Here is a 26,657-nt window from a genome sequence, read left to right as displayed (position 1 = left end):
ACAAGGTAGAAAGTGGTATTGCAATTAGAGATAGGCCAGCACTGGCTGGTTTTAGTGGATATCTGGGGAACAAAGAGCAAAAGTGTTTTCACATTTCAAATGTTTCTTAACCTTCTGTTGCTATTTTTTGAATGCTTAAACTAAAAAAGATGACAGCTTTCACAAGCCACACACACACAAAAAAAACAGACATTTTTGCCTGCCAAATCTTTTGTGACTGCTGCACATCCAGAGAACGACGTGAAATCCCACAGTAGCTAAATCAGGCAAGGACATTACTATCAGCATAATGTAGCTTGGCAGAACTACAGTGATGCAATTTATGTTGAAAAGCTGCCTGAGAACAATATGCTGCAATACCTAGCCTAAATGTGCCACTGTATGTGGTTACTTCAGAAGTGGTAGGCAACTATATCTAGCCAAAGTCTATGACATACAAAGTATAATAGTGATGGCTACAAAATTCATTACTTAGAAGAGAAGAGGACGATTGTGGGTTTAAATACAGAGCAGTCAACAATGATCCCAGTATGTTCCTTCCCCATAAAGCTCAGTGAATTCCTAACTTCCAGTAGTTCACGAGTGCATCCAGGAATGACTCTATTCTGGTTTCAGCTGGCACTAGGAGTGACTTGTGACATCAGAAGAAATTTGAGACCTTCCCTTTTAGTGCCTTTCCTCCACATGTTCACCCCCCTATCTGTCTCTCCCTTCCCTCACTCTCTTTCTCCCTCTCTCTTTCTCTAGTTCTAGAGTGTCTAAGTATTCTCCTTTTCTGCTCTCATTTACCACCTAGAGACATTGTAATACACTGTTCCAAGGCAATACTACAGCAACTGGTTTGGGGAAAAAGAAACTTCCATTTGCAGCAAAGGTGAGAACTCTGCCTTTCTTTTCAGAGCTCCCAAGCCACATGGGCCATAAAAAGACACTACTCTTTTAGACAGGAAGGCTATAGCCGAGGAAACGTCCACCTTCAGTGTGAGAATGGAAACTTTCCTGTTGGCTAAAATCTGTCTACATTCCTTTCTGCACTTTTTTGTTTTTTTCTTGAATTAATTTTGGTATTTGACAGTAACTGTGGCCTTCTGTTTCTCTGTTTCTGTTGAGTGTGAAAAAAGAACTGACTGTGTGTAGAGTAGCTCTCCAGTAATGTCAGATCAGAAGTATACACTATGTAAAAGTGCTGTTTTTAAATCAACTGTAAGGCAAGTAGTTTTCTCTCACCTATGCTAGCACCACACTGCTAAATGCCAATTGTGTACACATTTACAACTAAAACAGCAAACTCTTGGTTCTTGTTACGTACTTTGTGAAACAAAAGTATATCAAAGTAAGTAAATACTTTCTAACTGCAATAGCATTTGTGAGTAAATCAGGCATAATGTTGCGATAAGAATGCAACAGACGACACTACATGTTATACACTTTTTAACATCTTTGTTATAATATAACATTCTGTACCTTTAAGTGAATAAAAGTAGATGACCTTAAAACTCAGCACTGAATTTGCCTGCTCCCTCTCACTATTTTAAATGTTGAGCTACTCTGAAAAGTATGTAGGATCCCCAAAGGGGAAAAGCTCAACTAACCTAAGTGAAGTTTACGGTACACTAGGCTATTCAGCATGTAACATTTGGTTTAACATGTTATATGGTGATATGTTGGCTCTAAGCAAACTATATGCTAACCTCTATAGCTTATGGTTCTATTTGTCTTGTGAATATGGTAAGTATTGTGAGAGTGTAGGATTACATTTTGTCCAACCCACAGGATGAAACACTATTTTATGTGTTATGCAACATCCAAGCTATACCCTCATATATGGGAGAAAAATAGGTCAAGATATAGTGCTTTTATTTTTGTGTCATTTGGACAAACTTAATTTGCTTTTTCCTGATAAGTTCCTGATATTAACTTCAATCACAGTGGCAACAATTTTATTTTTGATGCAATTCCACCATTAATTTAGCACATAGAAATTTTTTCCAGTTGTGTTTTGAATTGTCACTAAAATAGTAAAACTGTTGACATGACCCAGCCAAGCGAAATTGTGAAATTTCATCCCCCCCAAGATTTGTTACTCTCGTGTGGCATTCTGCGTCATTCAGTTGGACTATTCTCATGGAACTTCTCATGGAAACTTTTAAAACCCTCTTCCTTTTTGCAAATGCCCTCACTTATGAGAAAACAGTCTGTAACAACAACATAAACTTATGGGCTACAAATGAATTTGATACATTCAAATCATATAGGGCTTGGAATCAATCACTTGCCACTCATTATAATCCCAAAAGTCCTGAGTTATTGCACATTGTTCACTTTGTTCCACACAATAGCATTGCTAATGATGAACTTTGGGCACACACAATTGATTTTCACCAAGGGGCCATCTGGCAAGCATATCCTTGCATATCCTGCCATTATTTTGCCTATGGTCAAGACTACAAATGTGCCCTGAACATTATGTCCAATGAGTGATGAGGAAAAAGGATTGTCGAAATGCCCATTATAACAAAAACATTGCCATCACATTTGCATGCAATGTGATCTCTGTCATTAGTTTTACTAAAACATATGTGGCAGGTCTATAGTGTTGAAGGCAGAATTTCCATACATCTGAAAATACATAATGTAGCTAAACCAAATAGAATGTGGTGTAGAATTTGTGAGCATGTCTTCTTTGCAAAGGTGCTTTGAGTTCAGAGATGGGGGAGTGTGTGTGGTGGGGGTGGGGGAGTGTGTGTGGTGGGGGTGGGGGAGTGTGTGTGGTGGGGGGGGGGGCATCTAGTACCTTCTAGGAAATTCTGAGATGCAAGTGTGGGCATGTCTCTGTAGTAAAATGTGTCTGACATAGAAAGAGCATTTGTGTCGGAAATGTGTAGTGTTAAAATTATGAGCGGTAATTTGTCACTTTAGATAAAAACTAAAACCTAACCTAATTCAGGATAAGGTCAAATTTAGAATTTGCTGAGACAAGACAAAGCAAAGAAACAGAAAGTGACAGTTGGGATCATGGACATGAATGTACCAAGAGAGACCGTTGCTTTGATAGATGCCAACAGATGACCTTTGGGTGAGATTTAGGCCATGACAGAAAGTGTTTGCGAGAGTGTGAAATCCAAACGTACATTCAAAGTTATACTGGCTTTGGCCATGGGCTCAATATTCCATCTACAGGGAGATGTGATGGAAAAAAACGACAGCACTGATGTCAAAAGTGCTTTTGGACAGGAAAGGGTTAAGAATGGATGTTACCAGACACCCTTACTCCCCTCTCTTCCAAATGTTTTAACAGAGTGCTAAGAGGGTTAAGCAAATAGCTCATTGACTGCATCTGCACCCACACTGTTCAAAGGGTTCATTTGGGATTGTAAACTCTGGGAGGTCACTGGGGAGGAGGACATCAGTGTTGAGTAGTGATCAGCACACCGATTGTCATTGTGGGTAAGTTAACTTGGGGAAATTGCACCAATGAGGTTAAATGTTTTATGTTTACGTTTTACATTACATTTAGCAGACACTTCTTGACCAAAGTGACTTACATATGTCAGCTATATTACAAGGGATCACATTGTCCCCGGAGCAACTTGGGGTTAAGTGCCTTGCTCAAGGGCGGAACGGTGGAAGCCGGGAATTGAACCGACAACTTTCAGGCTACTGCACGCTAGCCCAGCTCCTTAACCACTACACTACCACCACCCCTTATTTTCTATAAGATGGTGTGTGTGGCTTGCATCATACCATGTCAAGAGACTTATATTAAGTCTTCTTCACTTGTCTGTGTGTGTATGTGTGTGTGGCTGTGGGTCAAATGCCCTGTTGGGGTTAAATACTTTCACAGGAGGGAGTGTGACATTTTGCATCTGTCTTGTTGAAGTCATACCTGTCAAACATGTTTGTGTCATTTCTTGCGAGAATGTAACGAACAGCAGACCATAGCATGTTGTTAATGTCCTAATGTCTGCACTAGACATTTCAAATCTGTGTTTAGGTTGACATTGAGTATTGTCCCCTTTGTTGTTTTTTCTATCTTAACCATCAAGGTTGAAGTCTTGTTTTGTGTCTTATCCATCCAAAATAAATGAAGTGGCTTATTAAATTATGGAAACATAATGGACAGTACAAAGAGTTTGAGTCTTTTCCAACGGAAACACAGTTTAGCTAGTTTTTCTGTGCATATTTTCAGAGCAGGCCGTTTGAAAGACGTGATGTGGTGTTACGGTTTAAATTACATGAAAAATTGCTCTCTGGCTTTTGCATTCCCAGACTTTCTGATGATATGTTATGAGAAACAAGTACAACCCTTACAATTATACTTGACAAAGAATATATCTGCCACACAAATCTCTTCTTTTATTGACCTCTGGGATCTGAACGTGCTGAATGACATGTTCTATTCCGCTTCTTGTTTTTGGAAAAAAGCCACCAATGATTTTTTATTTTTTTTAAATCCTCTAGATCGGGGGTAAAATGGAGGAGAATAATATAATCTTATCAGTGTCTGGTTATGTCGTGTAATACAACGCTGAGACCGACATATGGTGGGGAGTCACAGCCGGTAATGTGTGGCTGGCATCCAAACTCTTTTGAGCCACGTATCCATCCCCCAAGTAAAAATACTGCACTGGAAAAATACTGGACAGCTAGAGATGCATGGATAGTTCACATCAAGGGCAGTCTCCCTTGTTGGAGTCTGTATATTATTTGCAGGTGGAGCACAACTTGCTTGCCTGTTTAAGTATAGTTGCATATATTTTATGCTTAAATTGACATTCTCTGCATCAATTCACTTCTCTGCAGTAAAATTTCAAGTTGAAGGTTTAGTAAATACAAATTAGTTATTAACATGCAAATCAGTCTTGCTATTGTCTGATTGATTTTGTCCTGATATATTAAATGGCGAAGGAATAGCTCAAAAGACTAATCTAAAACTATACTCGTACTTAATATAATATCTGATTTGGATATTACAACCAATGTTGGAATGTTTGTGGCATGTATTTAGTGTTATGTGTCCATTTTATGTAATGTAATTTATGCTTCTTAGATTTGAATTGCATTGAATATGTTATAAAGGAATCAGTCGAAGGGAGGACCATCGTTTAGGGGTCTAGAGAGAGCTCTAAAGAATCTTTCCTTCTGATTAAAATAAAATGTGATCTCCTAAACGGTCTGCACAGTTGAGCACATCTTACACATGCAAGTGTATTCACAACCCATGTGTCTTTACCGTCAGTGCCAGTCAGATGCCATGACAGCAGTCATGTCAATCCCATATGTTAGTCTGCCCAGGCAGCCCATGTCACTGATAGGCAATGAAGGGAAAGGCAGAGCGGAAGGGGAAATCAATCTTTTTTTCCCCTCCCTCCGATCACCACATGTTGGAAGGCTGTGAGAAGCAGACACATGTTGAGCAGTTTAATTCTATGGGCAACATCTTGACAGGTCTCATGGTTACTCTGTGCATCCAGCCTTGCGATTTTTTTCTTGTTGAAATTCTCTGCGTTCGAAATCCTGATGGATTACTGTTTTATTTTTTACAGAACTGAGTGCAGAGAACTCCAGAGCCACAACACTCCTAAAATCACTGTAAAACTGTGCATATCAAGACACCTGTGCCTTTCCTGTAAGAAGTATGGAACTCCAGAAGCTAAATGGTACCCATCACCATGACTTTCACCCTCTGGAAGAAGGGTAGGTTTCCTCTTTGGCAGACATTACAGCTGCTCAACATCACAGTAAAACCAAAACAAATGTTTTAAAGTGTTGTGTTCTTCTCATTCTTTATCTCTCACCATAGGGATTGTAACTCATGGTAGGTTGACTCTGATAGTGACTGAATGAGCTTGTGTGTCTGTATCTCAGTAGTCAAGCTGTAGATCTACCAAGTAATGGCCATAACATTTGTACTCAATACCTCTCTGCTTCGGCTGACCAAACTAAATCTGATTTGATGTTCAGTTCTGGTAGCATAGTGAAGTTACTTGCCATTGAATTCCACTCACTGTTCTAATACAGGTTAAGGCATGCTTTCCCATAATTTGTCTAGAAATGTAGCCTAGAAATCTAGACATACCCTAGCAGCAGCAAATTTAATTTGTCGCACGGGCTTCTAGAAATGTGCATTAATTCTGCATTAATTTTTCATTTGCATTCATTTGTTTTGTTACATTCAATCATAATAATGTTATTTATTTATGCTGTTATTTATGACAATGTAATATCACAGTTGGTGTCCAGACAGTTTTGCACAGTATTTTGAAACATTAGCTTTACTTGTTGTCTTTCTCGTGTCGCAGGTTTGAACCCGAACAAGAGGAGTTCCTGCCCCACAAGAGTGATGGAGAAAAAAAATCCCAGTTTACAGATGTGAGTATCTTTGGCAGAATGATGTTGAAAGCAACTGCTAGTTATTGTGATGTTATGCTCCAGTCAAATTGACATAGTCAGATGTAGTTGTTTTTCGTCATTTCTTTTAGTTTGAAGGCAAGACCTCTTTTGGAATGTCTGTTTTCAACCTCAGCAATGCCATCATGGGTAGTGGGATTTTGGGACTGTCATATGCCATGTCCAACACTGGCGTCATCCTCTTTGTGTGAGTAACATAATAAGCACTGAAAAGATATAAAACTATGTACAGCTTATACACAGAGTTGCTTGCACATGAACTAATGCTCTTAGAAAGAAAACTAAACCATGAATCATCTTTACGAGGGTCACTATTGTCCATTGTGTGGCTGTGTGGCATTTTTGGCACACAGAATTGGCACTGGGCACAAAATTCATAACTTGTAGCAAGAAGTCACGCCTGATTGTGAGGGTCTTGACCGAACATTGTGTCTGTACACAAATAATCTGCCCTGGGGGCGATGGGGGTGTGGCTGGTGGCCCACGAGCTCCTCAAATCATATTACAGAATTTAAATTTAGCCCTGAGCTGACAAATGAAGTATGGCCTCGCCTGCGGACAAGGTGTGCATACAGGGTGATGGGAAGGGGGAGGGACTCAAAGACACGTGTGCCGCATTGCTTACACAAAGACCTCACTGGCACTGCATGTGTCAAGGTAGCAGGAAGATAAAGTGTTTGGGAGCACTCTGTTGTGCTGCACATTGAGATACAGGGCGAAACATGTGCACGATAGAGTCAAGTCTCAGTGACATTGCCCAATGGGAACTATCCAAATTACAGTCAAAAAAAGAAAGCAAGCAAGCATGGAACAATGTTCTAGTATGAGCATTGTACCAGGAAAGATATGTCATAGACATATAGACATATGCCACTTTCCAAAAAGGTTATACTGTGAAGGTGAAACAGCCTATTTTAAGTGTTTGACATATTGGATAATTACCTAGCTAGCTTCTACAGTTACAATGACTAGGAATAAAGATTTAGGCAGGATGATTTAGCTCTGAAACATATGTTTTTGTGTTAGATTCAAGCATCAAAATGTACAAAACAAACAAAATGAGCATATTTAGTGCCTGGCATACATGCATGCTTCTGTCAGTTTTTAAGATTGGAAACTATGGTAAAAAATAAGAAATTAAGTGAAATTAGGGTTGGAATTGGGCACCTTATTTTGGGACTAAAATCTTATGCACACTGGCCCTTAGTGTGAGGTGGTGTGATCGGCCACCCACATGATTTGATCTAAGATTGAAAACATATGACTTTGATTAGCCTGTTTACCCACTTGAAATGTTTGTTTTTCCTCGTCTACAGGATCTTGTTGACTTGCATTGCTGTCCTGTCGTCTTACTCTGTTCACCTGCTTCTGAAAAGTGCTGGAGTTGTGGGTAAGGATTTTACAGGCGTCTCGGAAGCGCGGTAGACTACATGTACTGTAGTGTTTTTACCTTTTCATTTTCTATAAGCTCTCACGACTTACAATAACTAAGAGAAATAAACTATGAACCTTGGAAATAAGATGTCTGATGTTAAGTAAGGAATTACTCTTCAGTCAGGATCTCTTAACTAACAATTCATCAATAAAACTATTTACCACAGCATGAAGAAACAATGTTCTGTTCTTTACACAGGATTAGTACGTCATTTAGGTAATGTTAATAATCTATTGCCTTTGTTTGAAACAATTGATGTGAATATTTCCCAGGTATTCGTGCATATGAGCAACTTGGGATGCGTGCCTTTGGTCAGCCTGGGAAGCTGTTAGCTGCTATGGTAATCACCATGCACAACATTGGGGGTAAGTCTCACCGTAGTAAATGTCTCTTTAGCTGTCACTATGCAGTCTCTATCAGATTAATCACTGACAAATATCAATATGCCAAAGGTCTAGCACCCAATTCAGACCTCTCACATCCATAACCATTGCATCATATATTCACCATATGGGCCATATGAGTTTTGTTGGTCTAGCAGGTGTAGTATATTGACATTATCTCATGAAGGAAAGAGCAATGGAGACAAATGAGGCCACATGTTGTTAAGATGTACCAGGGACATGTTATTCCAATGTGGTGGGCTAATGTTGGACTTGGCACAAGCTGAAAACCACATGGACGCACACTCGCTCATAATCACGTGGAACATTGCTACTGTTACATAACATACCCTTGTGGCCTATAAAACAAATATTGAATTGTTTACCGCCAAGTTTTTTGAACGTTGCTGCAATGTTTTCTGCCTTTTGCTGAACACTGAAGGCACTAGTGTACACTAGTCACTCGTGACTCATGTGTTTTTGTGGCGACTGCTTGAGAGAATTTTTATGTCTCTCAGCCATGTCCAGCTACCTATTCATTGTGAAGTATGAGCTCCCCCTGGTTATCCAAACCTTTCTGGGAAAGCATTCCAACACTGGGTGAGTGCCATTTCATTCCAGTACTGTAAAAGTACACAATTCTCCCTTGCCACATATGAAATGACAGTCTATGCAAAGGCCCAGCATTACATTAAACTTGTATCAGTTTATAGTGATAGTTCACCCGTTCTAAATTTGATACACATCAATCTCTGCCTCATTACACAAGGGTAAAGAAGAGACTGACTGTCTATTTGAATTTACAAATTAAGCCTGCCATATGGAGAAACAGAGTGCTCAGTATAGCAGTATTAATTACCAACGTGTAGTTTCAGGATTGAAATATCCTTACCTGCATTCTTTTGGGAAAACCCCTCTCCACAGGGAATGGTTCTTGAATGGCAACAACCTCATTATCATTGTCAGCATCTGCATCATCCTTCCCCTTGCCCTGATGAAACAACTGGGTATGTGGGCATGCTTATAATAAACTGACAGACTTGAAACTGTCCACTTGCAAATGCCCTGCACCTTGTTGAGACACAATGAAAGCAACGTATGATTACAATTGCGCTATAAATAAATTGTGAATGTATTTGCAGGGTATCTTGGCTACACCAGTGGTTTCTCTCTGAGCTGCATGGTATTTTTCCTGTGCTCGGTAGGTGGAGTTCAGCACAACCAATCAAGTCACAGTTGAAAGTTATTGGTGTGAAGACATTCCCTTTCATGAAACAAAGGGTTTTTTTACCTGTTCCAAAGAAACCAAAGCATATCGATCTGGTTGATATAGCAACACTTACAACAAGTCTTACTGATCCTAGCACTCACCAGCCGTCTTAAACTGACAAGTAACTGTTAAAAACAGCACTCACTGATGCACTTCTTCTTACTGTACTCTAATGTTTTTAAATTGTCCTAAAATTGTTGAGAATTGCTCTAAAACTTAAACTGTTTACCATGTTGTTAGTCGCTTTGGCTAAAAAAGCGTCAGCCAAATGTAATGTAATGTAATGTAATGGTTGACTTGTCAACTCAGCTTCTTGTTTGAGTTTGTGTAATATAGGGCCTGTGGTCCAGACTTGGGTTCAGCCTAGTCTTAGACTAAAAGCTCTTTGTCAATGGAGATCTTCATTGAAGTTCGCTTTTAGCCAAAGACTATAGGCTTAATCCAAGTCTGGGATGTCAGACCTTTACAATACTGTAAATGATGCTAACAAATATAGGGGAAATATTGAAGCTTCTAAGTGAAGCTTAGAATAGGTTAACTTTGAGTAATATGTCCTGGTAAATCTTATGCAGTGATTTTATAATAGCATCATATAACTATTACATTCACAAATTTTATTCAATTCTATTTTATGTTGATTATCTAAACAATTTGTAGAATGGAGCACATCCATGAGTGATTTCTGAGTACTGTACATTACAAGCTCATCTAAGCTTGTAACATAAACACCAGAGGAAGTTCACTATTTGACTGAACTTGGCCCAAAGCCATGGCTGGCTCCTCCGATCAGACATGTGCAAAAGAGCTCAGAAAGCTCAGTGGCCAACCACCACCACATGGGTTGGATTTCTTATGCTCCCCATAAATGTGCTGTTGCTTCTTGGCTGCACCCAAATAATCTGGGAAATCCATCAGTGTGTCACCATTGTGTTGCTCTACTGACGTTTGGAGTGCTGTGTCTGTCTGTCTCATTCTCATCACGCCTCTTTGCAGGTCATTTACAAGAAGTACAACATCCCTTGTCCCTTTGAGACCTTCAATAGTAACAGCTCCTACATAAATGACACCGTTGAAGAGGATTGTGAAGGGAAGCTTCTCACTATCAATCAGCAGGTGAGGGAAATTCATATCTCATGGCTAAGGGCCAAGACGAGGAGTTCTAAAAGTGGCAAAGATTCATAGGAGTGCGTAAAATTACTCCTATGAATATATATTTTTTTGGGGGATAACTCAATAAGGAGTCATCACCACATAAGGTTGGAGGCTATTTATAGGCTTTTTGGAGAGGCTATTTATTATGCCATGAGATCTGTACATCTAAACTGCAAGCTTGTTACTAGAAACCGCGTGCCTGTTATAATATCATAGTCTTAGGACATCTCAAGATAACTTACTCTGGCCACTTCTGCCTAGTTACATCAATTGTTAATAATCTTGTCTTAAACGTGCTATACCAGTGGTTCTCAAAGTGGGGTCAGCGAGCCATAGCCAAGGGGTCTGCATAATAATTAGCCTTAAGTGATGTGTTGTTGTTAAAGTTTATCATTTAGTTTATTAACAATTAAGTTTATCAACAATTTTGATCTATTGATGGCGACCCTTTTATCAATAAAACAAGCAAATTGTGTCTCCACATTAACATTTAACTTGAATTAGTTCACAAAGAACCATTCTTACTGCTGCTTAGCTTAGCTAATTTGCTAGCTAGCTAGCACCGTGACCGTGGAGAAATGTTTGTCAGTTTGCATTGTCAAGTGATGCAAAATCTAAAGTTGACAAAAGACCAAGATACACACCTGCCAGAACACACAGGATAGTGAACCTGGCCACAACTTCAGAGAATACAAATAAGACTGTATATGCTTAATTTTTATGGTTATGAAGGGGTTTTTTTACCCCCTTGGACCTCAAACCTTTGAGACCCCCTGTGCTATACTAGCTATACCAGATTTGTGTATACATTTTTAAGCAAACTTGTGACACTGTAATTTTATGTAATACTTTTCACTACTCATTGCAATTATCAATATGAAAGTGAAATATTAAATAACAATTATGTTTAATTAATATTGCATGATCATTTTAATTGAGGAAAAATATAATTAATCTCTGATCCTGTGTTTAGACTGCCTACACAGTTCCCATCCTGGCGTTTGCCTTTGTGTGCCACCCCGAGGTGCTGCCCATCTACACTGAGCTGCACAAGTATGTCTTCTGTAAACTGTAGCTCACAGCATAAATAGTACTGAGTCGTATGCCGTACATCATATTAGGCTATAATGTATGCACAGACTTAGCGCATGTCTGTAGCACCTAGAATTTGCCCTTCTAAAAACCTCATTGCTTCATAGATATTTCTGTTCCCCCCACACCACACTTTTTGTTGTGAAACTATTTGCTTAACAGACAAGTCAAGTAGGCCTATGCAATGACCACTCTTCTTGGTAGGATTTCCAATTAAATAGAAATGATTCCCAACTGAATTGTCCAACTTCATGTTAATTTGGAGATACTGTTCTAATTAGTTTTTTTGTTTTGTGTTTTTTTTGTCATGGTGTTCTTCAGTGCTACCAAAAGACGCATGCAGTCTGTTGCAAATGTGTCCATTTTGGGCATGTTTGTCATGTACCTTCTCACTGCAATCTTTGGCTACCTCACCTTCTATGGTAAGAAAAGACCACTGACAGTCAAATTCAGTCACTACTGGACATTTGATTGGCTGGATGCCAGGCACCAAAGACATATGTAATGAAATGACATTCAGGTCTTTGTACTCTGTGCCTTGCCCTGGGAATACCTGTACCTTGTACTTTGGGTGTTTATTTTATTGTACGTTTGCAGTCGGAGTGACGTCCTTTGTTTTGCACTGACAGGAAATGTGGAGGCCGAGCTGCTTCATACGTACAGCAAGGTGGATCCCATGGACACACTGATCCTGTGTGTGCGACTGGCTGTTCTGGTGGCTGTCACGCTCACTGTGCCTGTTGTGCTGTTCCCGGTGAGAGCATATTAGACTAGAAATGCAATTCCGAGGAATTACACGAGGGGATGCAGTCTGCTGGTTAGGGTGTTGGTGGGGCTGTTGAGCTTGCTGCTAGCTGGTTGGTAGGGTAATTGTGATACCTGCGAAGGTGCTTTTGGAGTAACCAAATTTGAATCTTGTGTGACATGGCATTCTTGAGATATCATACTCGAGGTGTTTTTGACCTTGAGTCCATAAAAACACTCGTACCAAATTTGAAGCATGTACGTCAAGCCGTTCTGGAGATATAATGCTGAATGCATGAGATATGGCTGGGACTTTTATTTTGACACACAGGAAACACTTTAACAGGATGTGTAGTTCAGGTAGAGCTAGATTGTATGCTTAGAAGCTGAGACAGTTGAATTCCTCACAGGTGACACCTGTGCCAGTGTTCTGATTAGCCTGGGAACTGCTCTGAGAACTACTTAACGAGCGCAGCTGGCTCTATTATGACATCACAGCCCTCATTCAAGTCTATGTCAACTCTAAAATACACTTTTAATGACAAATCTCAAAAAGTATAAACTTCTCAAAAATGAAAAATGGATAGGACGGTAAAGCCTTGGAAGATCTACGGAACGGTGCTTCAACCAAATTTGTACGTTAAGCGGTTTGGGCTGAATAGCGCACACAAAAAGGTAAAAAGAAAATAAATAATAATAATAATAATAATAATAATAATAATAAAGTCTATGGATTTCAATAGAGGGGATGCCCCTCTAAAAACATTTACATTTATTCATTTAGCAGATGCGTTTATCCAAAGCCACTTACATATGTCAATTACCTTACAAGGACCATTGTCCCCGGAGCAGCTCGGGGTTAAGTGTCTTGCTCAAGGGCATAATGGTGGAAGCCGGGTATTGAACCCACAACTTTCTGGCTACATGCTAGCCCAGCTCCTTAGCAACTACATGCTAGCTCCAGCCACTGTAGTGGAATAAATTTGACTTACGGACAAGGAAAATGCTCTTCAAAAAGGTTTACTATGAACTATGTATACACAAAGAGAAAAGAAGAAAATGAAGTAGATCAACGTGTTAAAGTCCCATTCAAAACTGGCGCTGCTGGCTTGTGACGTCTTTGTGCTTCACTACACAGCCTCTCGCACTGGCGAGCTTGTTAGCATAGCATAGCGCACCCAACAGACAGATGTGAAGGTTCAGGTTTTTATGCGCTGTTTGAAAGCTCAGAATTGAACTCCTGCGTGATGTCATGATTGGCAATGATAAGGACCTGCTGTGACACAACAGCCACTAGCCACCTACACTACCACCCCCCAACACCTCCTGAAAACCCAACTCTACCCCTCTTCTAGCACTAACAACTGGACATGCTTAATTTACCATGACCCTCTTCCCTATTCTGACTATTCCTCTTCTCCTTTTCTTGACCTAACTTTGCTTGAAGTGTCATTCTATTCTATGGGGGCAGTACTTATTGCTGCACTAACATGTCGTAGTCGTGCTGTGCCTTGATCGTTTCACTTTTTTTTTAAGTCGCTTCGGGTAAAAGCGTCAACTAAATTACCAAAATGTAATTGTAAGCGTATCAGAAAACACTTACATACATATCGGAACTCCCCCTATTACCGTCGGTCCCGTATTTCCGCCGTCTTCCGTGTAGCCTATGTGTCATTTATATCCATTTCCGTACAAACCAAGACGGCGGACTCCTAAAGAAACGCAACCACCCACACCATAGGTGTATCTAAATTAGCTATGTACCAAAAAGGACATTTTACCGTGACCTGAAGAGCTGTAAACAGTGTTGTAAGGCTGCGTGTACACAACCGCTTGGAGCTCCAGTGGAATTTTAATTTCATGACGAGAATTCGGTCTAACCGTCATGTGCTGTTGAAACGGTGTAAATAGGCGACCCATCAGGCCAGCACTATAACTCCGAGCGTGGTAAACAAAATCGGATATTTCAGGCAGTAAATGCTCCCGTTAAGAATCAAACCAGATTTTGTTCAAATCTACACACCTATGGCTACTGAAAAATAAGGTTCATAAGTAGGACTAAGGTTCATTTAGCAAATGTTATTTTGAAGTGTTAAAAAACATCATTGTTTTAGTATTTCTGAACAAAAGTGGTAATAATTGGGGGTGTTAAATACATAGTTTTCCTGATTTTTCATGAATTATGAGACACATAACAGTAGGTTGGGTGCTTTGACATTCATCCAAAAGAAAGCAATGTCATGGGTCATGATGCATCAATAAAATAAATATTGAAATGCTTTGGGAAATAAACCATACAATGTCAGAAAGACAGTGTCAAAAAGAACATGGTATGATAGCTTCAACGTTTATTCTGGAGTAGGCTTTTTTATTCTTGCCATAATTAACCACAGATTGTATCTACGTGCATTCTTGTGGTGAGTCATGATGATGAATCGTGTGTGTGTGTGTGTGTGTGTGTGTGTGTGTGTGTGTTCAGATCCGCAGGGCTCTTCTGCAACTTCTTTTCCCAGAGAAGCCCTTCCACTGGGCCCGCCACATCGGCATCGCCGTCTGCCTGCTCTTTGTCGTCAACCTGCTGGTCATTCTCGTTCCCAACATCCGAGACATCTTCGGCATCATCGGTAAGAAGGGAGGACTGCGAGGCCCCATACTTATCTAGGATTGTTATGATATGTCTCTGTATCTTTGAAATCTGAAGTAAACGTGAAGTGACTGATATTTGCAGTGTCTCTCACTTTGAACAGGGGCCACATCTGCACCCAGCCTGATCTTCATCCTGCCCGGCCTGTTCTACATCCGCATCGTTCCCACAGAACAGGAGCCCATGAACTCCAGACCAAAAATCCAGGTAGGCCTCTACCGTATGATTCACACAAGCTTCTGTCTCTGTGGAGACACAGCACACAGTAAGAGGAAATGACGTATTAATGTCAGCTAAGCAGGTGTGATAGTATTGAACAACACCTCTATATTCTCAAAAGACATAAGACATAAGACATGGCGTTAAAATGAAATTCGTTACATTTGCAGGTATTTACATGAATAAAAGATAACAATATCTATATATATATATATATTTTATTTATTTATTTATTTTTTTCTAAATCCTCTGTCCAACATCCTCTGACTGCCCCCCTCCTCCCTGCCCAGGCTGCCTGTTTCACTGCTATGGGCTTCATCTTCATGACCATGAGTCTGACCTTCATTGCCCTTGACTGGATCACGGGAGAGAAGAGGAGTGGCGGTGGACACTAGTACCACCCCCTGTCCAAGAGAGGTCTCGACGCCTGTCCCGGGGTCACCCTGTGGCCACCCCTGACCCCCCGATTCAGGTCGGTCGGCCCAGTCAGGCGAGCGGAGTCAGCCACAGCGGACAGGCCGGACCCCCCTTCCCTCTGACCACGTCTTTACCTCCCTGTGTTGCGGTAAAAACCGTGTTTCCCGCCACCACCTTTGAAAAAAAAAATGAAAAAAACAACGAATGCTAATGTCTGTTAACTATGAATTTTCATGGTAGCCATGATAGTCGCAGAGGAAGTGGAAGTGTGAGGTCACGTCCCCGCGCCAGCAGTTTGGGGAGACGTCTCAATTGTTTCAGAGATGATGACCGTTTTTTCAAAATAAAATATGATTTTAAAAAAGCTCAAATAAAAACGACCCAGTATATGCCTGAGACAGGCCAAGCAAAATGGTCCAAGACAAAGAGGATGCCAGAATAGGAGAAGAAAAAAGAAAGAAAAAATAATAAATAGAGAGGTATAAATAAATGTGGAAAGGCTAAATTTATCCCTTTGGGTGGGACCTGGAATGTCCAAATGCTGTGCTCTTTCTCTTGCATCAGCGCTGCCAACACTACCTTTTTTTTCTCCTGCTTGTTTGTTTTACTCTCACCATGGAATCTTGGGCTTGACACAGCGCTGCAATGCTGTGAAACAAGATGTGGGAATAGGAAAGTAAACACCTCAAATCACTGTGTTTTTTTTTGGTCAGAAAATCACAATGCTGCTAGACCTGCAATAACGGTGTACGTCTGAATGGACATTGAAATGATTATGTAGTCTGGTTCAACCCTTTATCTTGTTTCCGCTGTTCCAGTGCATTAGATTAGATTCGTCAGGCTCTCAGTTGTGAGTCCAACGGCAACAAATGCAACATGCTGCACATCCCCCCAAATCCCTCAAAGATATGATCATTTTAATTGTTAGCTGTCGAGATATATCAGATCAACTGATGCTACTGTGAAAAACTGTGCTGGAAAATAATTTAAAAGATGTAACCAAAAGAGACATTTGATATAATTAGCAGTAATTTATTTATGTCCAATATAGACCAGTTAAAATGAGGAAACATTGTTGTGCTTCAATGTGAAATGTTTTGTGTGGGGTAAGAGATGAGGTACCAACATTTCTGTTTTTAGATTTTTTTAAGGAGGATTTATGTTCCTATGTTTCTATGCAGCTATACACTACATTTACCTTGCTGAATCATACGCTGCTTTGATCTGTACTTTCTGGCAACAGGTTGTTAATGGATGACTTGTGAGAGCTGTTGTTCTGGAGAAGAAGTTAATAGTAGAGTGCTTTTTCAGGAGCAATATTTTAGTTGAAACTCTAAACTATCTGCCACAGCAGTGACATATCAACCACGTGTCATAGAAGATGTTGTATCCTGTCTTTTGTCATTATGATATCCAATGACAGGGCTGTCATGTTCCTATTATCAGTAATCAATATGGCTGTTCTCAGAATTTCAGATGCCATTGTCACACGCTTAAATATGCTGTCATGGCATGGCATTATATATTTTGATAGTTGTCATTACTGATACTAATAATAGAACACTGTTAGATGGATACATACTTTCATGACGGTAATGATAGAATATGTCATGTGCTAGACATATTTATGATAATGTGATTATATCAATGTTATGATTGTGGGTTCAATTATATTGTTAATGTATTTTTCAACATCTGGTTGGTACAGTACATTCATTGGAAATGACTTTGCATACTTACCTCAAGGCCTGTATGTATACTAAGCCAATTGACAATCACCAATCAGCATAGATGACACAAAGAGAAAGGGGAGGAGGGCTATTAAACCATTTTGTCATAGACATTTTATAGACTTTATGAAATGATGTGAGTATTTAAAAAAATGTGTTTAACCATGCAATTCAGAGGAACAAGTTACACTACATCAGCTGAAGCTTTATTATGAAGTGATGAAGTGAAGCTAATATGCTTACTGGCGTATCATGTTGTGTGTTCATCTTAATTTCTTCCACATGTGTTCCTATGTGATGGCTGGCTATGACTCAACAGTAGAAAGAGCTGACCAGTCGCTTGTCCAGTCTGGGGCTCTGTACTGTTGGTCACTGAGACCGTGAGACTCGATTTGTTTCATCATGAGCCTCAATTTTGTTTCAATAAAGGTGATTGGTCATCAATTGTTTCTGTGTATGAGTGTTCTTTACACAGTCTAGGGGGAGAGGTATAATGAATGGAAATCCTGTCAATGCCTTCAATATTGTGTTTTAAAACGTTATTATATATAAAAGAATTGTTTGCATACACATCTCCTCATATTTCTATATGGGCCCATTTGATAAAAAACAATAGATTAATGTAGATCACAGTCATGGGCCACATTATTAGAAAAGTACACATTTATATTGGACATTCAGCCTGGTATAATACCCAGTCAACAACAACAAAAACAACAACATGTATAAACACAATCATATGAAAAAAGGGAATATCTTCAAATGATGGGTTTAGCAGCAAGCGGACTAATCTCTGCCTTGAAAGCTCTTTCTCAGCAAACTGTCAGCAGTGCTAACTTCTCTCCCCTTTCCCACAGCATGCCCACACAGCAGGCCCAGGACTCAGAGTGCACACAACAAGTCATGTAGCACTTTGTCTGTGTGGTTACCAGACTGACTTCCCCTTCCTCTTTTCAAGGCTCTTTCGCACTTATATCACCCAGTGTTAAAACACGGAAGTCCTGTTAGCACCCTGTGTGTGTGTGTGTGTGTGTGTATGTCTCTCACACCTCTCTTTAAAGAGACTTTAAAGTGTCAGAGAGGGAGGGGGTCCCGAGGTGCTTCTGCGGCTGCCAGGTGATCCGCGGCCAGAGGAGAGATGAGCCGAGGAGGAAAGACCAAATCGCAGGATCACGTCCACAGCGTGCTCTTGAGCATCCAGGAGAACGAGCGGGTGGAGGACCTGCTGGGGAGGAGATGTGTGGTATGCAAAATGCTCTCTAATGCTCTTTCGGATTTGAATCCTGATGATACTAATTGTAAAAAAAAAAAAAAACATTTTCATACTAATAATGCTGTATGTCACCCACAGCTTTAGCAATTAGTGAAAAATACCCAAATCTCTTGAGAGCATCTGTAGTTGCAGTCCCACATTGTTACTGAGCGGTGCACTATTACTTCACAATAAGGTGACAGGAAACTAGATTTGAGGCCATTTCCTGGCATTTGGTGCCACGACATGTCAGACTCCGAGATGCATGATCTGCTGAATGAAAACAGCAATACATTTTATCACACACTTTCAGTCTTGACTTTATCTGAGTCTTAGACTAGTCAAATAGGAAGCTTCTTGCAATAGATGTCTTCAAAAATCTGTCAAATAAATTGAAACTGAAAAAAATATTCTGTAGCTTTAGCTTGGATAACTGGGCCCCTCTTTTGTGATTAGCTATACATTTAGTCAAAACTAGAGTAGGAGTTTTAGGGGCTTATTTTTGTTTTGTTATGGTGTAATTTTAGCTTTAGCTACTTCCTGGAATTTCATTTCCCAAGAGCTGACCAGTGCCTTCTTTAGAAGCAATGCATGACACAGATAAGGAGCAGAAAAATAGGAATTAGTGGCGAGTTGAAAATACGTTGACCAGATGCTTCCACATTTTCTTCTGAGCAAGTTTTAGTTTTACATTTGCTTATCATCTTGATCATTGTGTCTTTTAAGCCTTTTCCATTGCATGAGCAATGAGTCAATGACTCAAGTACAACTGGAAACTTCAGAAATGTCCAACATGAATTCCTGGACGGCAGTCGTAGAATGTGAAAGGAGCCTCCTGTTTCCCCTCTCTGTCTTTGGTGTGTCTGTTGCTTTGGCCAGACGCTGGCGACAGCTGTGGTTCAGCTGTACATGGCCGTGCCCCACTCGCCCAACCAGTGGAGCCTGCAGCACACTGCCGTTGTGTGCTTCGTCAAGGACAACCCCAGGCGCTCCTACTTCATCCGTCTCTTTGACATCAAGGTTAGTGTGGCTCCACCTCCTCCTCCTGCAATGAGGCTGACTGAATTAGTAGTATTTCCATCAGATGTACCTTTCTAGCCATGTAAGGACAGGCATTGTCAAAGCCTCTTAATATTGTGTTTATGAATAGTTTTTGACCTGACACTTTCAGCAGGCAATAATTTAAAATCCACAATCTTATGACAATATTTGTTTTGCTATTTGCTATTGTGTGAGATTATATGCATGTTTATAATTTATGTTGAAACACACGCACACACGCACACACACACACACACACACACACACACACACACACACACACACACACACACACATACAAACACACACACACACATATATATAATTGACTAACTATTCACATCACATAGCATACCACTGCCTTTCCACAAGCTCTTGTCTTGTACGTCTGATTACTCCTGAGTGTGTGTCTGGTCAGTGTCAGTGTCTGTGCACTCAGCGAGCATGTTTTCATCAGGACGGCAAGCAGATCTGGGAGCAGGAGCTGTATGAGGAGATGACCTACGCCAACCCTCTGACCTACTTCCACACCTTCCCAGCAGACGTGAGTACCCACAGTACCCTCTGGGGCCCTGCCATCCAGTCAGACACGCAGCCCAAGGGTCAGCGCTGAGGAACGAAATTGTGCTGCAAATGTGTTGCTTTGCAATTTGTTTTTAATGGGGGCTGCTGGGAATGAGATTTTCCACTGTGATGGCTAAACTGAGCTGTTCTGAAGTGGTGCAATGATAGCCCCTAATATCACAACCATTTGGGGCACCGACACAAACTATTAAGGGCTCTTGGATTCTCCAATGGGAGCCTACTGTGCTGTGTGTGACACAACTGGGGAAGAGGATGCCTTGTTTGCCTTGTAATCCAGCAGTGGACGCTTGTCTGTGCAGGACTGCCAGGTGGGTCTGAATTTTGCGAGTGACCAGGAGTCCGCGGCCTTCAGGGAAGCTGTGGAGGACAAGATCTCTCAGAGGGCAGAGCGCCAAGGTCAGTTTTGTGGTCAGATCAGGAGCATATCACACACAGTCTCTCACATACTAAACGGACTACACACACACAGTCATTCACATATGTAACGGACTACACACACACAGTCACTCACATATGAAACGGACTATACACACACAGTCCCTTACATATCAAACAAACAGATAACACACACACACTTACTCACATATCAAACGGACTACACACACATACACACACTCACTTACATATGAAACGGACTACACACACTCACTCACATATCAAACTATTACATATACAGTCTCACCCACTGGCTTATCTCTTGTATTGCAGAGAGGAGACAGCACAACACAAGGAATGGTACGTGTCCCATATCTCCCAAAGACATGTTCTGATCATTGTCATGTTGACGTCTAATGCCAAGTGTGAACTTCTCCTGTGAAGTGTGAATTTAAAGTGTTTGCAGTTGATTAACGTTTATGCTTATTGCAGATAAACGCGGTCTGCCGCCACTGCCCCCTCCAAATGGTGAGTCATTTTTTCCATCTGTCCCTCACACTCAGTTTGCTTTCAGCTATGACTTAGTGTGAAAATAGAGAACAGCGTCAGAGATATATGGGCTAGATCTAGTTTCATAAAATTCTGTAGTGGGAAATGACCCATACATACTACACAGAAGATATGAATGGTGTAAAAATGTCTCACACTTTGTTTATTTATGTCAGAGCACAGTTCAATCGAGGTATATGGTCAGCTTACTCCGTCTGTGTGTATATGTGTGTGTGTGTGTGTGTGTGTGTGTGTGTGTGTGTGTGTGTTTGTGTGCCATTGGGACTAGCTCCAGGATCCTCGCCAGCACCCATGGCCAGCGTGGATGTCCCTGACATATCGCCATCACGCTTTCTCTCCTCCGGCCCGAGCTCTGTTCTGTCCAGCATCAAAGGCAAGAAGGACAAGAAGAGCAAGAAGAAAGGAGGCAAATTCAGCAAGGCCGACATCGGCGCCCCTAGTGGATTTATGTAAGATTGCTGTTCAAAACAACAACAAACGCTCCTGCAACCATCCAACAATGTTGGTTTGCTTGCTTGTTGTTTTATACCTTCATTTGTCTATTTACTCATTATGTCAAGTCTTCTGTGCTCCTTTGCAGGCATGTGACACATGTTGGATGGGACCCAAATAAAGGCTTTGATGTAAGTCCCCTTCCAATACCGACAGTATAGAGCGAGAATTAGGAAAGACTCTCACCATTTATTGAGTGTAAATGTAATGAGTAAAACACATACTGTACATATTATGAGCATAATGTACCATACTGCCTAAAATATATCTGGCAGAGTGGAGGCTAATAATGGAAAGCATATGGTGAGCAAAATGTCCTCCTGTGTTCTGCTGTATTAAGCCAATAATGACGTCCACTGCGTGAAGTGTGAGGTGATGTTGTGATACACCAGCTGACTTTATGGACCACCATAGGTTGTCACTTTGTACTACAACGCACTACTTACTACGTGGTTACTTGGCTGAGCTCATGATGTAAAGCTAACGTCCTTGTCACTGCTGGTGGTGCCTTCCCATTCTCTTCCCAAATGACAGAGCCAGAAACTGGACCCAGACCTGAAGAAACTCTTCGCCAAGGCTGGAATCAGTGAGGATCAGCTAATGGACGCAGAGACCTCCAAGCTGATCTATGACTTCATCGAGCAGCATGGGGGGTTGGATGGGGTCCGCATGGAGATGAGGAAACAAGGTGTGTGCATTCACAGTCACCTCTCTCTGTGAAGAGGAGTTAAAGGTGTTACAATTGGATACACTTTTTGTCAAATTCAGCAAATGTCTCTGCTTGGTCCTCTCTGTTGTCCATAAACAGTCCTGGCTCTGTAAATGAGCAACAAACAAAATAACTTTAGCTCCAACCATTCCATACAATTTACCAGGGAATTAGGAATACTGCAGGGATCTTTCGTTAGGATTGAGGATGTAGAACTATTTATGATCTGTTTAATTCTTCAGTATTTGTAAAAGACAGGAGATGTATCTGTGTTTTTCAGATGCAGACACCTCTCGGGGCAGATCTGACCCCCTGCCTCCGATACCCGGCAGTGGCCGCTCTGTTCCTGCACCCCCTCCCCCGCGTGGCGGCCACGGCCCGCCACCTCCCCCGAGTCATGCTCCACAAGGGCATGGATCCCGCAGCCTGGCGCCTCCCTCCAACCGTGGTCCGCTGCCCCCTCCTCCGCCCGCTGGCCGGCCGGGGCCCCCACCCCGCCCCCCGCTCTCCACCTCCCACCTGCCTCCTCCACCTCCTGCTCATGCCTACTCAGCGGGACCTCCGCCGCCTCCGCCGGTGGGTGGCGGAGGGGGACCTCCACCTCCTCCTCCCCCCCCCCCACCTGCGCCTGGCCCAGTGTGCAATGATGGCATTCCTCGGAGCCCGTCTACTCCTCCTGCTGCTCCATCCGGAGGAGGAGGTGGAGGGGGTAGAGGTGCCCTGCTGGACCAGATTCGGTCGGGCAGGAAGCTAAAGAATGTAAGGCTCCCACAAATCCATTTTGTTGTCTGCAAATCATAGAGGAATCATAAGAGCAAGTGTCTTCATTGTTAAGAAGTGTTTTCTTTAGTATATGCAGCTCCAAATAAAATGCCATTCTAATTAGAAACCTCTACTGTTTCGATTGCTGAACTATTTTCAATCCTTTTGAAGTTATAAAACCACAGAAGCACGTTTCCACAAATTGCTTTTTAGTTGTTGTTCAAGTCCACACACGAGCAGATTTAATCAAACTGGTTTTCACAGTTCCAAGAATGATCTGGATGTGTGCCATGAATAACAGTAAAGTGTTGATGGGCCATTTGTGGAGAGCGGGCGGTGACTTTGTTCTTCTACCTGTGTCTATCTACCTACCAGGTGTCAGACAGTCCCGACCCACACCCCTCAGCTGCGGCTCAGCCTGAGGAGGGAATCGTGGGAGCGCTCATGATGGTGATGCAGAAGAGGAGCAAAGCCATCCATTCCTCAGGTAACACAGGAGCTTGTGTGTGTGTGTGTGTGAGTGTCTCTGTGTATGTGTGTGTGAGAGTGAGTGTGTGTGTGATAGATAGATAGATAGATAGATACTTTATTGATCCCCAGGGGAAATTCAAGGCAAGGTGTGTGTGAGTGTCTCTGTGTATGTGTGTGTGAGAGTGAGTGTGTGTGTGTGACTTCATGATTGTGACCCAAAACCGACTCTTCCCTGTTAATGGTGCAACTGTGCCGTGTTACTGATGGCAAAGCTCCTACGTTATGTAACTTTATTATACGGCTCTTCACAATGCTAGTAGAACGCACCATTGACTTGAATGGGATTTCCCAACGTTCTACGGTAAAATATTTTCAAGTAATTACCGCTGCAAACATATAATTACCGCTGTCAATGGCAACGGGTTTTGTGCTACTGATTTAAGTTTTTCATATCACTCCGCAAGTAGTCCGGTCACTTCTTGCATTGGAACTTCGTTCAAAAGTGAAAGCAGACGGTTGATCAGCATTGTTCTAAAGAATGTTTGATTCAAGTTCAGCGTGTGTTGCAAACTATTTGTTTCTCAGCAAAAGCCACGACGAAGTGGTAACAAATAAATGTAAAAACACATATTGTGGACGTGGATTTCCAATTTGGCAAGTAGCCGTGTAATAAGCAGGATAATGTATAGAACGCCGGTCATTATTGGGAAAATAAGTCCCTTCGGGGTGGAACAAGACCCCTCCGCTGCGCGTCGGGGTCCGGTTCGCTCTGTCGGGACTTATTTTCCCAATAATGACCGGTGTTCTATACATTATCCCTTACGTAGTTAATGCATTAAGGTGGTGTAAGAAGTTGGATGTGATCCTGAGACCAGAGGCCCTCGGGTTGTGAAATCAGATTCAGATTTCAGATTTTCCTAATGTCCTGTTCTGTTCTGTGCCAGGAGATGAAGAGGATGAGGCTGATGACGATGATGATGATGAATGGGATGATTAAATTTGTCCTGCAGGTTACATTTCAAAGTTTTGCCTCACAAATGGTTTTCCATCATCATTGTGCTGTGCCTTTTTGTAATATAATACCTTTGCAAACATCTCAGATCATATAGGTCTTAAATTCTCAATATATTCTACACTCATGTTACGTAAAATATTAGGAATGTTACACTGTTTGATCATGAAGCAATACAAAGAAGCTTTTGATTAACTTTAGACATGAACATCAATACATCAATGTGGATGCATGCACATAGAAAATAATAGTAATTAAAAAGTTCAACTTCATGTTGTCTTGCTTGTGTTCTGGAGATATCGCTGTGGTCTGTCTCTACAGGATATTTCTGTGGTCTGCTATGTGATCAGTCCAAACCAAACCACTTCACCAAAACATAAAATATGTTTGAACTGACAGCACAGCACCCCCTCTGCAGGAGTGGCTGAGAAAAAAAAGTTGGACAAAAGCTTGCGAAAAAACTGTCCATGTGGCAGTTCACACTGCCAAACCATGACCAGCTTTTTCCAAACGGCTAAATCATTAAGTGCTTGAGGTTTTCTTTTTTCCTTTTTAAATAGCTGTCTATGTTGACACATTGTTAAGCTCTCTCAAGCTGACACACACAAACAAACACACACACACACACACAACATTGAGTGTAAGTCAAATAAATACAAAAACACAGTGAAATTGCTTCCCCAAGTTTATAAAACAGTTATATATCTATTGAAATTCCAAAAACGCAAGAAATATAACAACAATAATAAAATAATATTTATTACAAACAACCACGTTCACTTAGTCTGGCAAAACAAACAAAAAATTAAACACATCTACAAATACAAAGAACAATTAAGATGTAGCTTGATTTAGTTCAATGACAAAACACCCAACCCAAAGCACAGCAAGACAAATAGGACCCATGCACGTCACTAGCCTCCTCTGTGAGTCTGTGGTGTGCCAGGGGAGGATTTAGAGCTTGACCTGGATGGAGGCTATGCTGATGGAGAGACTACAGAGGGAGCGATGTACCCTCTGCCTGTCCAAGATTGTGTTCTTGAGAGAATATTTTACATCGCTCAAGTAAAAATGTGAGGAACCTTCCCTTCCCACATCTTTTTTTTTTTTCTTTGTGTGTTTTCATAGCGTCTGTGTTGATTTACGTCTTTTGGACTGATCCGGAGTGTGCTTAAATTGGATGCGGTTCCTTTTGTCTTGTTCATGTGATTTGGTACAAGTGATATTCCATAGAAAGTGCTAGAAGAGGTAGACCTTTTCTCTTTTTTAAACAAAATAAATCCTGCAGCTAAAATTTCCCTGTTTCAAACAGTACGTCTTCCCTAGCAATTACATCTCTATTATCTCAATACCCTATTAACTGAATACAATGTTCATTGAGCAGAATTGCTGTGGGCCTAAACTCTACCTTCCATTTGGAGCAAGTATTGAGGTTTGTTTATACAGCGCTTCACTTCCATCAGCTTCTATTCAAAAAGTCTACCTCTTTTCTCTTTCCATGAATACTGGTCCTGTTTATGAACAACACACAATATTATAAGGCTCAACGAACCCAGTTCCCTCACCCCACCACCAAAGTGCACAACTTACAGGAATATGTACAGTCTCAAAATAAATATTTGCCATGGCGAGGGTGGAAGAGAGCAGAGGAGTAATGAATAAGAGCAGTATCTCAATTTGACCAATAGATGGCGCTGTGGTAATAGTATACCTAGTGCTACTACACACAAGGAGTGGAGGCTGAAAGACTACATTGTTCGTTACAAACATGACGCAGACACACTATCACAAGTCACTGTGAAGCTCGAAGTCTGTCATGCTGATGTGAAATCGAAATGTGTAGCACCAGGGAAAATGGAGCACTGGTCGCTTAATAGTTTGATTTCACAAT

General features: G+C 41.2%; 2 protein-coding genes across 4 annotated transcripts; both read left to right on the top strand.

The window, feature by feature from the left end:
- The first annotated feature begins 707 nt into the window (after nucleotides 1-707).
- On the top strand, nucleotides 708-17,941 carry slc38a5b (solute carrier family 38 member 5b). Of its 3 annotated transcripts, none has more exons than XM_048241087.1 (17): nucleotides 708-874; nucleotides 5,547-5,697; nucleotides 5,804-5,818; nucleotides 6,303-6,372; nucleotides 6,483-6,598; nucleotides 7,728-7,801; nucleotides 8,119-8,211; nucleotides 8,748-8,829; nucleotides 9,154-9,236; nucleotides 9,372-9,430; nucleotides 10,493-10,612; nucleotides 11,625-11,704; nucleotides 12,065-12,165; nucleotides 12,373-12,497; nucleotides 14,967-15,111; nucleotides 15,235-15,338; nucleotides 15,641-17,941. In XM_048241087.1, the coding sequence occupies exons 2-17, from the start codon at nucleotides 5,639-5,641 to the stop codon at nucleotides 15,743-15,745; spliced, it is 1,431 nt and encodes a 476-aa protein (XP_048097044.1). In that variant the 5' UTR covers nucleotides 708-874; nucleotides 5,547-5,638; the 3' UTR covers nucleotides 15,746-17,941. The 3 variants fall into 3 exon arrangements, with proteins under 3 accessions (XP_048097044.1, XP_048097046.1, XP_048097045.1); XM_048241088.1 differs by lacking the exon at nucleotides 708-874 and adding an exon at nucleotides 3,332-3,447; XM_048241089.1 differs by lacking the exon at nucleotides 5,804-5,818.
- Nucleotides 17,942-18,354: 413 nt separating this feature from the next.
- wasb (WASP actin nucleation promoting factor b) lies at nucleotides 18,355-25,038 on the top strand. Its single transcript, XM_048241086.1, has 12 exons — nucleotides 18,355-18,740; nucleotides 19,629-19,769; nucleotides 20,248-20,334; nucleotides 20,675-20,771; nucleotides 21,084-21,110; nucleotides 21,243-21,278; nucleotides 21,589-21,769; nucleotides 21,901-21,943; nucleotides 22,347-22,500; nucleotides 22,802-23,280; nucleotides 23,659-23,770; nucleotides 24,699-25,038. The coding sequence occupies exons 1-12, from the start codon at nucleotides 18,636-18,638 to the stop codon at nucleotides 24,749-24,751; spliced, it is 1,515 nt and encodes a 504-aa protein (XP_048097043.1). The 5' UTR covers nucleotides 18,355-18,635; the 3' UTR covers nucleotides 24,752-25,038.
- The last annotated feature ends 1,619 nt before the right edge of the window (nucleotides 25,039-26,657 follow it).

The sequence above is a fragment of the Alosa alosa genome, chromosome 4, assembly GCF_017589495.1.
Source record: "Alosa alosa isolate M-15738 ecotype Scorff River chromosome 4, AALO_Geno_1.1, whole genome shotgun sequence".
In the NCBI taxonomy this organism is placed as follows: domain Eukaryota; kingdom Metazoa; phylum Chordata; class Actinopteri; order Clupeiformes; family Clupeidae; genus Alosa; species Alosa alosa.
Note: the sequence above shows the minus strand (reverse complement) of the source record. Positions and strands in the feature narration are given on the sequence as shown.

Coding starts and splice junctions, on each gene's coding strand:
- slc38a5b (XM_048241087.1), top strand. CDS start 5,639: ATGGAACTCCAGAAGCTAAATGGTACCCATCACCATGACTTTCACCCT. Junction 9,237..9,371: donor TGCCCTGATGAAACAACTGG/GTATGTGGGCAT, acceptor ATGTATTTGCAG/GGTATCTTGGCTACACCAGT. Junction 12,166..12,372: donor TGGCTACCTCACCTTCTATG/GTAAGAAAAGAC, acceptor TTGCACTGACAG/GAAATGTGGAGGCCGAGCTG.
- wasb (XM_048241086.1), top strand. CDS start 18,636: ATGAGCCGAGGAGGAAAGACCAAATCGCAGGATCACGTCCACAGCGTG. Junction 20,335..20,674: donor TCCACACCTTCCCAGCAGAC/GTGAGTACCCAC, acceptor TTGTCTGTGCAG/GACTGCCAGGTGGGTCTGAA. Junction 21,279..21,588: donor GCCACTGCCCCCTCCAAATG/GTGAGTCATTTT, acceptor CATTGGGACTAG/CTCCAGGATCCTCGCCAGCA.